Source organism: Camelus dromedarius, chromosome 11, assembly GCF_036321535.1.
Source record: "Camelus dromedarius isolate mCamDro1 chromosome 11, mCamDro1.pat, whole genome shotgun sequence".
Taxonomy (NCBI): Eukaryota; Metazoa; Chordata; class Mammalia; order Artiodactyla; family Camelidae; genus Camelus; species Camelus dromedarius.
In genome coordinates this window covers 32,023,218-32,037,455 of record NC_087446.1, presented here as the reverse complement: position 1 = coordinate 32,037,455, position 14,238 = coordinate 32,023,218, and the positions used below count along the sequence as shown (strand labels likewise).

The 14,238-nt window shown below is 39.8% G+C and overlaps 1 protein-coding gene across 1 annotated transcript in view; it reads right to left on the bottom strand.

Annotated features, from left to right (window-relative positions):
• The window catches only part of CFAP54 (cilia and flagella associated protein 54), a 242,503-nt gene extending 228,656 nt beyond the window's left edge, over positions 1-13,847 (bottom strand). The window contains exons 1-3 of the mRNA XM_031462988.2: positions 13,518-13,847; positions 6,498-6,603; positions 3,136-3,279 (exon numbers count right to left, since the gene is read on the bottom strand). Of these exons, the coding sequence (XP_031318848.2) occupies positions 3,136-3,279; positions 6,498-6,603; positions 13,518-13,846 (579 nt within the window). The 5' untranslated portion in view covers position 13,847. The remainder of the gene's footprint in view (positions 1-3,135; positions 3,280-6,497; positions 6,604-13,517) is intronic.
• Between the last annotated feature and the right edge of the window lie 391 nt (positions 13,848-14,238).

The following is a 14,238-nucleotide window of genomic DNA, read 5'->3' as shown; positions in this document are numbered from 1 at the left end:
ATAATGAAACCTAGTATTTTTTTAGTGTTAGGCCCTATTCTAAGCCTTTCATTATCTCAGCAATCCTTAAAAAAAAAATCGTATGAGGTAGGTCTTATTATTACTTCTGTTTTACAGATGGGGAAACTGAGGGACAGAGAAATTACACACTCCTCCAAGGTCCCACAGGAGAAATGGTCCAGCAGCTCTCTGAGCCCAGGCAGACTGGCTCCAGAGACCAAAATCTCACCAACTCTGTCATGGTGCCTCACTGTACTACATACAGTGGGGATCATTAAAAAAATTTTAAATATCTGCACAAACTTTGCTGTTAATATTTTGAGAGTAAATTTTTCATGATTACTCCTTCAACCATGATCACCATGCATTTTCTCCCAAAATCTATTTCTAAAAGCCTCTAGTTCTGCATTGTCAAGTTCCTCCTGGACTAATTTTTCAATCCGTTTATTCTCTCATGCATTCATTTTACACATATTTGATGAGAACCGCAGTGTGCCAGCGCTGTGCCAGAACCTCAAACTTAGAATGTGAAAAGCCAAATTCTTCATATCTTTTCACACCCAGTCCTGCTGGCACACTCTTAACATTGGCTTCATTGCCTTCTGCCTCCAGTCTTTTTCCTGGTAACCTATTCTGTGTACTGCTTCTAGAATAATAATTCTGACTATAACACTTTAATTTATTCATTCATTCAATAAACCCATGCCAGGCACTATTTTAGGCACTAGAGCTTAGACATTCAGAACAGTCTCTGTCCTCATGAAGTTCACATTCTAGAAGTGGAGACAGGTGATAAAAAAATTAAGTGGTATAGCACAGGGAAATATATACAAGATCTTGCAGTAGCTCACAGCAAAATAAAAATGTGACAATGAATATATGTATGTTCATGTATAACTGAAAAACTGTGCTCTACACTGGAATTTGACACAACATTGTAAAATGACCATAACTCAATAAAAAAAGTTTTAAAAAAATAAAAATAGAAATAAACTAAGTGTATCCAGTGATAAGTGATATAAAGAAAAATAAAGCAGGGAGTGCAAGAGACCTGAGGGAAGGGAGAAATGACCCATGCAAATATCTAGGATAAAAGCTTTCCAAACAGTAGAGCCCACCAGGGCTCTGGCACTAGGCTAGAGAGGCTGCGTGGAAGCAGGATAACACAACACACAGCATGAGAGATGGAGGCCTGAACCAGGGTGGTAGAGGAAGAGCCTTCAAAGTGCAAACTCGCAAGCTTTTCATTAAGTCCTCTTCCCAGTGGGACACTGAGATACTGTGATTTCTAAGAAATATGTATTTGGTCATTCAGATGGCCAAAATGTATTTCTCATATATATTTGGTCTTTATCCACAGTTCCTAGCTCACAGCTCCCAAGACCTTGGAATTATAGGAGGGTATAACTTGAGTGGCACAGTGCATGCCCAGTATGCACAAGGTCCTGGGTTCAATACCCAGTGCCTACATTTAAATAAATAAACAAATAAACCTAATTACCTCCCCACTCTAAAAAAAAAAAAACTAGGAAATTGCCTAAATGTTGCTTGTGACAAAGATTTATTTTGCTATGTTAATGAGGTGACTTTTGGAAAGTGCCTAAGGATGGGGGCTGGTTGCCACTGGAGCCAACCTTGTGATTAGATGATTAGAACTTTCAATCCCACCCCCAACCTCCAAAGAGGGGAGAAGGCTGGAGGTTGAATCACTAATGGCTACTGATGGTGATTCAATCAATCATAACTATGTAATAAAGCTTCTATAAAACAGGAAAGATGGGGTTCCGAGAGCTTCCAGGATGGTGAACTCATGGAGGTGCTGGGAGAGTGGCACTTTGAGCGAGCATGGAAGCTCCACACCCCTTTCCCATGCCTTGCCCTGTGCATCTCTTCCATCCAGCTGTTCCTGAGTTATATCCTTTAACAATAAACTGACAAGTCAGTAAGTAAAATGTTTCTATGTGCTCTATGAGCCGCTCTAGCAAATTAATCAAACCCAAGGAGGGGGTTGTGGAAACCTCTGATTTACAGCCAGTTTGTCAAAAGTGCAGGTAACAATCTGGGCTTGCGACTGGCACCTTAAGTGGGGGTGGGGTGGGCTAGGGCAGGGAGTGCTCTTGTAAGACTAAACCCTTAACCTGTGAAATCTGACACTTCCGGGTAGGTAGTCAGAATTAAGCTGAACTGTAGGATACCCAGCTGGTGTCCCAAGAATTGCTTGCTGGTGTCAGGACACCACCCTCACTCCCCCTACCCCTGCCACACACACATAACTTGTGATCCGTGCCAGACACAATTTAGATACCAACTTACATTGCCCAGTGTTCCCATTCATACACTTATAGTACAGCCAAGCTGAACTGACAAGTGTGCCCTCAAACACGCCTCGAGATTTTCTGCTTATTAAAGCACATCTTGTTTCCAAGACCTTGAATGATTATTAAATTTGGAAGGACATAGCTTTGGAGTCAGACTGATTAGGGTTCAAACACCAACACTGCTCACTGCCTTAAGTGGGCTGGGTTTCTTAATCTCTGATAAGCCTCAGTTTCTTCACCTACAAAAGGGGCGTAATAGTACCCACCTCTCTGCAATGGGACTGCAAGATGACAATTCACATTTAGAAGACTACCTAGCACATGGCAACTGCTCAACCAGTGCATCAACAGTAACAATGAACATAATAATACAGGTACACTAGAAAAAAGCACAATATTTTGTATCAAAAGATCTATTTTGCATCTCCAGAACCACTAGTTGTTGTACTGTGTGAATAGCTCTCTTTTTCTCTTTTGTAAAACAGGGATAATAACAGTATCTAACTCAGAGTTACGGTGAGGATCAAATATGTTTTCCAAAGCACTTTGTAAACTAAAAGCATTCTATCAATATTAGTTATTACTGTCTACTAGATACATGAATGATTATAGTGACACGATCTCCAAAGTATCTTTACAAAATTTAATAAAGGCACTTTCTTATCCAGAGCAGAAAATATTTATTAAGCAACTCACAGCAAAAAGGTAACTTTTGTGCTAAGCAAATAAAAGGCATTTAGAAGCTGTCAACTAAAGGATGTACTATTGCACACTTAACCATAAATGGTAGCTATTTTAGCTACTGCTTTCATCTTACTGTATGCGCAGCAGTTTTGTCTCCAAAGCCTTTTGGAAAAAAGACAGTTTTGAACTGGTTCACATCTGCTTTATTCTCGTCAAATTTGATGCTGAACTGCTGAAGATACCTCCCATAGCACTGTAAAAGGGCCAATTTATATTCCTGTAATAAAAAGAGGACTTGGTGAAAGTTTCAAAATATAATTTGGCTTGTCCTTACTAAAATTAAATAATATTTGTATTAACAGTGTCGATGTTCATTATTACTATCACCATCCCGTCACTACTACTATCACTACTACCTTTTCCATACATATACTATGTGACAGACACTGACCGTGGCAATTTACGTGCATTATTTCACTTAATTTTCCTCACAACAAGCCTATTATGAGATGAGACCATCATGTCCTCAAAGATGGGACTATTCACTAGGGCAACATGTGCGGTAATTATCTGTATATACTCAAAATCCAAAAGATTCAGCTTCAACAGATCATGGTAAACCACCTACTCAGTGAGAGGGGTAGACAAGCTGCATGACCAACCTTGCTTCTCAGATACCTCCTAGGCTCCGAGAAAAAATTTTTAAATGAAGGAAGGGAGGGAGGGAAAGAGGGAGGAAGGAAGGAAGAGAAGGGGAAGGGAGGGAAGAGAAGGGGAGGGGAGGGAGGAAGGAAAGAAGGAAAAAAGAAAGGTGATAGAGGAAGGAGGGGAACAAGGGAGGGGGAAATAAGGAGAGAAAGGAGGAAAAAAGTGGAAGGAGGGAGAAAAGAAGGGAGAGAGAAAGAAAAAAGGAAAGAAAAATACAGACGGATGAAAGAAGATACAAAATGTGGGTGATGAGCTGGTTCTCTCACCTGTCAACAGTCTCTGAAGTTCTATCAATACAAATTTTAAAAGTCTGAGCTATTGTTAGTTACGATTCTCATTAGTTCTAATTCATGCTTACGTTTCCATCGCAAAGTCAGATGCATCATGTCTGTAGCCCACAGGGCACAGTTCACCTGGAGAGTTTCAGGGCGGTGGATGTGAGCAGCTAGCTCTGCCCATGACTCAGCGGCAACCCTTCCTCTGCTTCCTCCCCTGCAACTGTGTTTCCAGGAAAAGCAACTGCCCGGGGTATGAACTGCCTATTGGGTTACCTCGCCCCTTAGGAAGCATGCACAGTCAAACGCTGCTTTGTTTCTATTTCTATTGACTTGTTGGTTACTTGCTTACTAATTAATTCTGAATCGTTTCGGTTCTAATGTGATTCAGATAATAAACTCAAACCTGGGCTCAAAACAAGAGCAATCCAACAAAATGATCTTTATTGTAAAATAAAAAATAAACAGAGTCTAGCAACCATAGTAACTACTCGTATCTGTTTCCAGGATTACAAATATCTTCCCTGGCCCACTCTCCCATCAGTGAAAAGTAGATAAAAAAACATTTCTTTGTTCCTAAAAGTAAAATTTTAAAATATCCTTTCTAAATATTCTGAATCTTTAGCCACTACCCATAGTCAAGTTGCTTTATCAACTCCTAACACGCTCCTTCTTCCCTACACCGTTAGACTCTCTACCCACCCGGATACGCCTCAAACCACCCCAAGCTGCAGACCAGCAGTTTCTCATACTGAAGAGAAGCATAAAAACGGAGAGGGAGCACTCTACTAATTCTTATCAAAACTGCTATTCCACTTCACATGAGTACAGCTTACAAGTTGGATCTCATCTGAGGTTCTGTTTGTTTGTTTGTTTTTCTGTAGTTTTCCAAACTCTGCATTTTCAAGTTTCTAAGAACGATGGTCCAATTATATAGAGCTAAGGTGAGTCTCTAAATTTGGCAACAGAAAATAGATTTTTAGTGCTTCATTATGAAAGTTCCTTCACATCTTATCCTCCATTTGGTAAGTTTTCCTCCCTAGTCCAGAAGCATTCAAGTCCAGAAAAGAGAAGTGGAGGAGGAAAATTAAGCTGAGAAACTGAAGATTGAAAAAAGACGTGAAACTGTGCCCCACAGAGTGACCAAGGGCAGATAACTAATAGAAATTCTTGAGCTTGTCTTACAGAACGACAGATAAGGGAAGAGCCTGTAAAAAATCCTTTTGCTTGCAAACTGCCTTCACTGATTAAGCTCACTTCAGTTATTTTTCCCCCTTTCTTTCTTTTTCCTCTCTCTTTAACTGCATACCTTCCCAGCTCCGCGCGGTCCAGCTTGTTCAGAAAAACTTAGCGACGGCTCTTGCCCAGCGCGAGCCAGCAAAGACTGGTTGGGACCACCAACCCTAAAACTGAGCCTGCGCAAGTGTCTGATGACGTTGGAGGGCGCAAAACTCCGCCCTCCGAACGTGCCAAGCGTGCCAAGCATGCCCAGCGTGCCCAGCGTGCCCAGCGTAAGCGCCTCGGTTTTGGATTTGCAGAAGCATGTAACCCGGATGCACCTACGCAGAACACTGACTACGGCACCTTTTCCCCTACCTCTGGTTACGTTTCCCCATGCCTAAGACCACCGTGCTTACGTCCCATAAATATTCCAACCTTCCCGCCTTCGCCTTCGTTCTTGGCTTGGCTGCCTTGTGAGTAAGCTTTCTGCCGCAAACCTCGGGGGCTCAGCGTTACGCTTGCTGGGCGCCACAGACGGGATACTGCCTGTGTCCGGCCTAAAATCACTTTGGATAACTCTTGGTCCAAGGATCCTACATGTGCCAAGCACTCATTTAACTTGGAATAATTTGAGCCCGTGCCAGAGACTAAGGGGAAAACTCACATTTTCATGAATTGAAAACCCAGCCATGGTGTGGTCTTATCAAACCAAGTCCCGGAGTCCACAGCAATCCAAGACCTGGGCATTGATACGGAACTAGAAACGGCACAAACTCATTTGGAACGCAATACTGAGTGACAACAGGGCCTGTATGTAATGACTGCTAATAATACATACAGCCAAATGTTAAGAATGAGCTGAAAGTCATGAAAACCCGGCAGTGGGAACCAAGCAACACAGCAGCAAGGCCAGAAGGTCTAAGAGTTTGCTGGGCAAGGCCAGACCGGTGAAAAACAACAGGAAGTGGTGTCTGGGCTCCTTTGTATAAGGTAGGAACATGATGACTCAGCGTTTCCTGTTGGGCGCCTACCACACCCTCCGTCCACGAGGGGCTGTGTTCTTGCCTCTCCCCAGCTAGCTTTCTATTCAGAAGTCTCTCGCTACAAAATTAAAAAACTAACACCTTTCTTAGTTACTTTGCCTCATTAAAATTTTTGTGTATGCCCTTATAGTTTTCTTAGGAAAACAAATCAAATCATGTAAAATAGGAATGGTATCAAGCCAAAAAAAAAAAAAAAATTAGACAAATGAGTTTCATTTGGGCTTTTTTTTGACTCCCAAGTCACTTACTTTCATTTCACAAAGTTCATCTCCAACCTTCAGAAGCTTTTCGTTGTAATAGGCAGCTGGCAGCCGGGGGGCGTATTTGGTCCAGATATTAAACAAAGAGGTGGCACTGTAAAAATCATGAAATAAAATGGTATCTTCAAAGTCAGCAGGAAACCTCAATTAATTAGCAAGCAATCCTTATCCTAAAAACTTTTCTTGTGCTAAGTCTTTTTAATATGCCTTATTGTTAATGCCTAATTATTAATAAATGTAATTATAATTAAAAAGTATTCCTTCCTTTGTACCAAGCAGTGATAGCTCTTTATATGCATTTTTAATGATTTTATTTTTTAAATCTTATTATTTTTATTGAGGTATAGTTGATTTATAATATTAAATGTTTCAGGTGTACAACATAGTCATTCATAATTTTTAAAAATTACACTTCATTTATAATTATTATAAAATATTGACTATATTCCTCATGCTGTGCAATATATCCTTGTAGCTTATTTGTTTTATACGTAGTAGTTTGTACCTTTTGATCCCCTACCCCATTCTTTCTTGCCCCTCCCCTTTCCTCTCTCCACTGGTAACCACTATATATATATAGTTTGTTTTCTCTATCTGTGAGTCTGTTTCTTTTTTGTTATATTCATTATTTTGTTGTATTATTCAGATTCCACACATAAGTGATATCATATAGTATTTGTCTTTCTGTCTTACTTATTTCACTAAGCATAATATCCTCCAGGTCCATCCATGTTGTTGCAAATGGCAAAATTTCACTCTTTTATGGCTGAGTAATAGTCCTGTGTGTGTGTGTGTGTGTGTGTGTGTGTGTGTATGTATGTATCACATCTTTCTTTATCCATATCTGTTGATGGACACTTAGGCTGCTTCCATATCTTAGTTACTGAAAATAATGCTGCTGTGAACATTGAGACTAATACTCTCTATATATGCATTTTTTAAAATACACTTTATTTTTAGAGCACTTTTAGCTTCACAGGAAAACTGAGATAGAGAATATACCCCCTTCCCCACATATGCACAGCCTCCCTCATTATCAACATCACCACCAATGTGGTACATCTGTTACCATCAATGAAGCTGCATTGACACATCATTATCACCCAGTGTCCATAGTTTACTTTAGGGTTTATTCTTAGTGTTGTCCATTCTATGGATTTGGACAAATGTATAATGACACGTATCCACCACTGCATCAGAGTAGTTTCACTGCCCTAAAAATCCTCTGTGCTCTGCCTGTTCATCCCTCCCCCACTAATCCCAGGCAATCACTGAACTTTTTACTCTCCATAGTTTTGCCTTTTTCAAAATGACATATAGTATATAACATTTTCAGATTGGCTTCTTTCACTTAATAGGGATTTAAGATTTATGCATGTTTATTCCATGGCTTGATAACGCATTTCCTTTTAGCACTGAATAATATTTCATTGTCTATATATATCACAGTTTATTTATCAGTTTACTTACCAAGAGACATCTTGTTTGCTTCCAAGTTTTAGCAATTTGAATAAAGCTGCTATAAACATGTATGTGTAGATTTTTGTATGGACATAAATTTTCAACTTTGGGTAAATACTAAAGAACACAATTGCTGGATTATATGGTAAGGGTATGTTTAGTTTTATTTAAAAAAAAAACATCAAACTGTCTTTGAAAGTGGCTGTAGCACTTTGCATTCTCACCAGCAATGAATGAGAGTTCCTGTTGCCCCACATCCTTGGCAGCCTTTGGAGTCAGTGTCCTGGATTTTGGCCATTCTAATAGGTGTGTAGTGGTATATCGTTTTAATTTGCTTCTTCCTGATGACATACGATGTAGAACGTCTTTTCATATATTTATATGCCATTTGTATATCTTCCTTGGGTAGATGTCTGTTAAGGTCTTTGGCTTATTTTTTAAATCAGGTTGTTTGTTTTCCTATTGCTGAGTTTTTCAGAATTCTATGTATATTTTGGATAATAATCCATTATCAGATATGTCTTTTGCAAATATTTTCTCCCAGTCTGTGGCTTGGCTTTCATGCTCTTGACTTTGTGTCTTTCACAGAGCAAAAAATTTTAATTTTAATGAAGTCCAGCTCACTAGTTCTTTCTTTCACAGATCATGCATTTGGTGTTACATCTAAAAAGTCATTGCCAAACCCAAGGTCATCTTAGATTTCTCCTATGTTATCTTCTGGGAGTTTTATAGGACTGCATTTTACATTTAGGTTTGTGATCCATTTTGAGTAATTTTGGGGAAGGGTGTAAGATCTATGTCTAGATTTAATTTTTCACACATGGATGTCCAATTGTTCCAGCACGATCTGTTTAAAAGACTGTATTTGCTCCATTGTATTGTCATTACTCCTTTGTCAAAGATAAGCCAACTGTATTTATGTGGGTCTATTCTGGGCTCTCTATTCTGTTCTTTTGATCTGTTTGTCCATTCTTTCCCATACCACACTGTCTTAATTAGTGTAGCTTTATAGCAAGTCTTGACTTCAGGTAGTGTCAGTCCTCCAACTTTGTCCTCCTTCAATACTGTGTTGCCTATTCTGGGTCTTTTGCCAACATGCATTTTTTTCATTTCATTTTCACAACAACTGAGATGGGTAATATCAGTATCCCAGATACACAGTTGATGAAGCTGAGGCTAAGTGCATCCATGCTCTTAGCTAGTATATAACTATGCCTTCCAGTCCTCTGGAATATAAACCCCCTGAGGGCAAGGACCCCATCTGTATTATTCATTGCTAGCCCCAAGAGTAGTGAATATCAAGTATATGTCAGTACCCAATAAATGTTTAAAGAATGAATGAATTAGTAAATAAATGACTAGGGAAAAGAATTCCTTGCTCTTATTTTATGCTTTTCTGTAGAGAGTTCGAGGATTCAAATATCCAGTCAGTCCATTTAGGGTTATGCTTCCTAAATAGTTTCTCATCAGTTTCAGAGGGTAGTAGATAATTGTTAATTTTGTTTATTCATTTAGTTAATATTTACTCCTTCTTGGAAATTATAAGTGCCTCTAGGAAAAATTCAAATTTCTCTTAACAGTTGCCCAATCCTAGCTCATAAATTTCTAGGTATTGAAGCCCTAATCCCCAGTGTGGCTGTATTTGAAGAGGAGGACTCTAAGGAAGTAATTAAGGTTAAATGAGGTCATAGGGTGGGGCCCCAGTCCGCTGGGATTTATGCCGTTCTAAGAGGAGACACCAGAGGGCTCTCCATCTCTCTCTCTCTCTCTCTCTCTCTCTCTCCCTCTCCCTCTCCCTCTCTCTCTCTCTCCCTCTCCCTGTGCCTGCGCAGAGGAGAGGCTATATGAGAACAAAGTAGATGTCTACCAAGCAGGAAGAGAGATCTCACTAGAAACTGACCCTGCCAGACCATGATCTGGGACTTGTAGCCTCCAGAAATGCGAGCAAACAAATGTCTGTTGTTTAAGCCACCCTGTCTGTGGTATTCTGCTATGGCAGTCCAGACTAACTTATTAGTAATTACTAATTAGTAAGGAGTAGCCCAAGCTGACTAATACAGACAGGAAGCTAAACCGAAGGACTGAAGATGACTCTAGTACTTATCGTGTACACGTTGGGGTGTTAATGGAACAACCTCAACAAAAACATGTCAATGAATTCATTCAGATAATTAAATGATAATGATTGACAAGAGAGGAGGGGGTACAGTGTATTCCTGCCTTCATGGACTGATTAATAATATTTACAGATAGGAAAATACATACACACATGTACTAAGCAGTAAGTAACCATGCCAGATAAAGAGTGGCAAATACAGCCCATAGAAGTTTTAAAAGGTAAAGGTTTTTTGGTTTGTTTGTTTTACCTTTTTCACTTTCATTTGCTGCTTCCTGAAATGGTATAGTATTAGAATAAATATAACGAATCCAAGAAATTCACCAAATCTTGGGAGAATTCTTAAAAGTATGTAGATGAAAGAGTTAATTTTTCCAAACCTTACGGATGAGATAATGATGAGTAGGTTTGTTACTCATAAGAGAAAAATACCAGCTTCATTCAGTCAATCAAGGTTATATAATAAGAGAATTATCCTTTTTTTTTTTTTTAAAGTGAACCATAAGTTCAAGTTAAGACTGCTTGTTGGGAATGGCTTACATAATGATTAAACTAGGAAATATAACATACACTATACAATGTACATCATTTAAGAAAAGAATGTTAATGTACTTTGGATTGCTATTTGATTATAGCTGCTGGATATTCAGAGTTTTCTAAAATAGAATGTCATAGCTATATAAACAGAATATCAAAATTTTATGTGGTTATATCAAAAGGTTACCTTTAAAATACATTGCGCTCTAAATTTAAGGACATTGCTGGTGTGTTCAAAATCTGTATTTTAGATATACTATGAGTTTTTATGCTTACAGAACTTCTTCTAGTTATAAAAAGAAACAATTTTGATTTAAAAAATAACCATGCATCAAATATGTTATAAAAGCAACTCCTACCTCCTGTACTCATAACTGGTCTCCACATTACCATCCTTGCTCCATTTGGACAAGGTCACCAAAATATTTTAAAACAAAAATCACATAAGGTTAATTCCTTGCCAAAAGCTAAGCAGTGGTTTCCCACTGCATTTGGAATAAATACAAGCTCTATAAATGGCCTCTAAAACCTTCCAGAGCCCTACCTACTCCTCTCATCTCATACCACTGCGCCCACACTCACTATGCTATGCTAAACAGGCTTCTGTCCATTCCTCTAAAGGCCCTGACTCTTTCCTGCCAAGATCTTCCCACATGCTTGTTCCCTCTGTTTATCCTCTCTCCTTGCTGGTTGACTGCCAGGCATCCTTCTAATCTCAGCTTAGTATCACCTCCCTCTCCATTCATTTGAAGACTGGTCTCCTCTGTGTTCCTGTTAAGCCTCTGCTCAAGTATCATCTACTCTAACTACCTTATTGAAAATTGCAACCTCTTGTCTCCCACTCCATAAGCCTTCATCTCTTTTTCTCCCTAGCATTTATCACTTTCTAGGTCACCATAAAATGTACTTATTTAATATGTTTATTATCCATTGCTCCCTCTAGAATATAAGCGCCAAAAGAGCATGCTTTTTTGTCTGGTTCACTGCTGTATCCCCCACACCTAGCGCAGTACCTGGCATGTGTAAATTCTCAGTAGCTTCTTCCTTCATAGCACTTGTTTGTGTGTTGACTTGGTGACTCATTAGAAGCCTATCTCCCTCGCTAGGAGTTCCATGAGCACAGATTCCCACATCTATTTGGTTCATCACTGTCAAAGCCATGACAGGTGTACACCCTGGCATATAGTAGGCACACAGTAAAATTATTGTGTAAATAAATACCTAGATATGAGAGAGGTCATATGGCTAAGGTCTGTGTCAGCCCTTAATGTGTGTGATTCTCATATGGTCTGTTTAAAAATGGGACAGGTACTGTACTTATCAATCGACCCCGGTCTACTTTCCCATGTATAACATTAACAATTATTGAGAAGGCAAGGATAATTCTTGAATTCTTTCAATGCCAAATATTCAGTGAATGTTCACTATGTCCCAACCCTCAGGCTAGATGCCAATCCTTGGACTCTCCTCTTTTCCTTCTATACTAACTCCCTTAGCTATTTCATCAAATGTCAAAATTTCAATACCATCAGTAAGCTGACGAATCCTAAATGTATTTCTCCTCTGACCCCCAGACTCAAATGTCCAACCATCTCCAAATAGCTCTGCCTGGATGTTGACTTACATCTCAATCTTAATGTACCTAAAACTAAAACAATTCAACACCCATTAAAAAAAAACAAACTAAACTCTTCATCTCCCTCACTTCTGCTAGAAACCTGTTCTTCCCACAGTCACAATCCCACTCCAGGACCTTCACACTTGCCATTCTCCCTGTGTGGCCAACTCTTTCTATAGAAATCCTCATCACTTGTTGCCCCGTCTCCTTCTCAACTTTCTTAGGGGCCACTTTTCCTGACTTTCCCTGACCATGCTCCCTGTCATCCCATTTTAAATTATAACACCTATCTGATATCCTCATCCCCCTCCCCACTTGAATTTTCTCCCTAGCTCTTATCTCCTTGTAAAATAATTTCCTTACATATTTGTTTAGTGGCTGTCTGTAGTCACAAAAATACATGCTCCATGATTATATGAATTTGTGTCTTTTAAGTTTGATGTTTTCCTAGTTCCTGTAATAGTTCCTGATATTTAGGAGGTGCTCAATAAATATGCAGTTAAGTGCATGAATGAATAATAAATATAAGTTAAAACAATTTCTTCATATTGCATACATGGATGAAAAATACAATATGAAACTATTGACTATTCTGGTATTCTTTGCCACTTGTCTACATTTCTAACTGTTCAGCTGGCAATGTATTCTGACTGGAAAAGAAACATGGTAACACAAACAGGAAAGAACCTTTAAAAAAAGTTTGCAGTTTGAGATAATAACATGGTGATAGAATTTTTAAAAAAGACAAACAGATGTGCAGAATGAGTCACAAAATCCAGAAAAAAGTCACTGTGATCCTAGTAACTATATAAAAAGGAATAAAGTACAAATGTTCACAGAATGACATAATTCATAGCATCAAGAACAAACTTTTTCAAGAACCTAAGCTACCTCAAAGTTACTCCTTACTTTCCATTTACAAAATTGTACCCACAACATGAAAAGTTGTGAAACTCGTTAGTGAGCCAAAAATTTATTGTCATGGATTAGCAATCAGAGCAACAGAAACAGAACAAATGGTGAGTTGTGAAACATTTCTGTGCTGATTTTCATTCTGACTCGGGCAGAAAGCCACGATACATTTACCAAGAATTAAGGGTTCTATTAGCGATGAGTCTCCACTTCTTAAACTTTGTTTATATCTCCAGGGCCCTTTGGCCAGGTTCTGATCCAGCTTGGGGACTACCACCTGCATCCTCTAAGGCGTCTCCTCCTCTGGCCCCGGGAGTTGTCCTTCTCCGGACAGCGCCCGCCCCAGCACCCTGCCTCTGCTTACCAACGACTGTGGAATTCATGCTTCTTTTCCTCCGTTGTAGCTAAAGCTTTCTTTCTCTTCATAAAGCCTAACAACTCCTGGATCTCCTTCTCGCAGGAGACCAGGAGCGGGTTTTTAGCGTCCAGCGGCCCATAAAACACGGCAAGGGGCAGCAAGTCCTCACGACAGGCTGAACGAGGCTGCGGGGTCAGAGAGCTCGCCTTCGACTCCAGGGGGGTCTTAGAGATCGCAGTCGAGGTCGGGGGCGGGGTCGGCGGCGGTCCTGGCGGCGACACTGATATAGGGGACAAGTTGGATGGAGAGGTCGAGCAGGTGCCTTGCGCCGCCATATTGACCAGACCCGGGCTGGACCGGTAGTGTGTGTACACGCGGTTGCCTGGCGACGGTCTCGCGGCAACCAGGCATCCTGCGTGCCTTTGGGGAAATACAGCGACTCCTGGAGGGCAAAAGGAGAAAGAACCGGGTCTGGAAAGCAAAGTTGCTCCTAACGTTTTTGCCCTGTTGCTCCCTGCTGTATGAGTTGAGAAAAGAGAGAAGGTTCTGGGCAGAGAGCTAGCGAATAGGAGAATCAGAAACTTATCATCCCAAATCCAGCTATACTTTTTCCATTTCGACCACTTAATAATGATGATGATGATCATTAATATGTGCCAGGCATTATTGCCAGCATTTGAGACGTAATCTCATTCACCTCATTTAATCATCATTATGGCGTGACAGT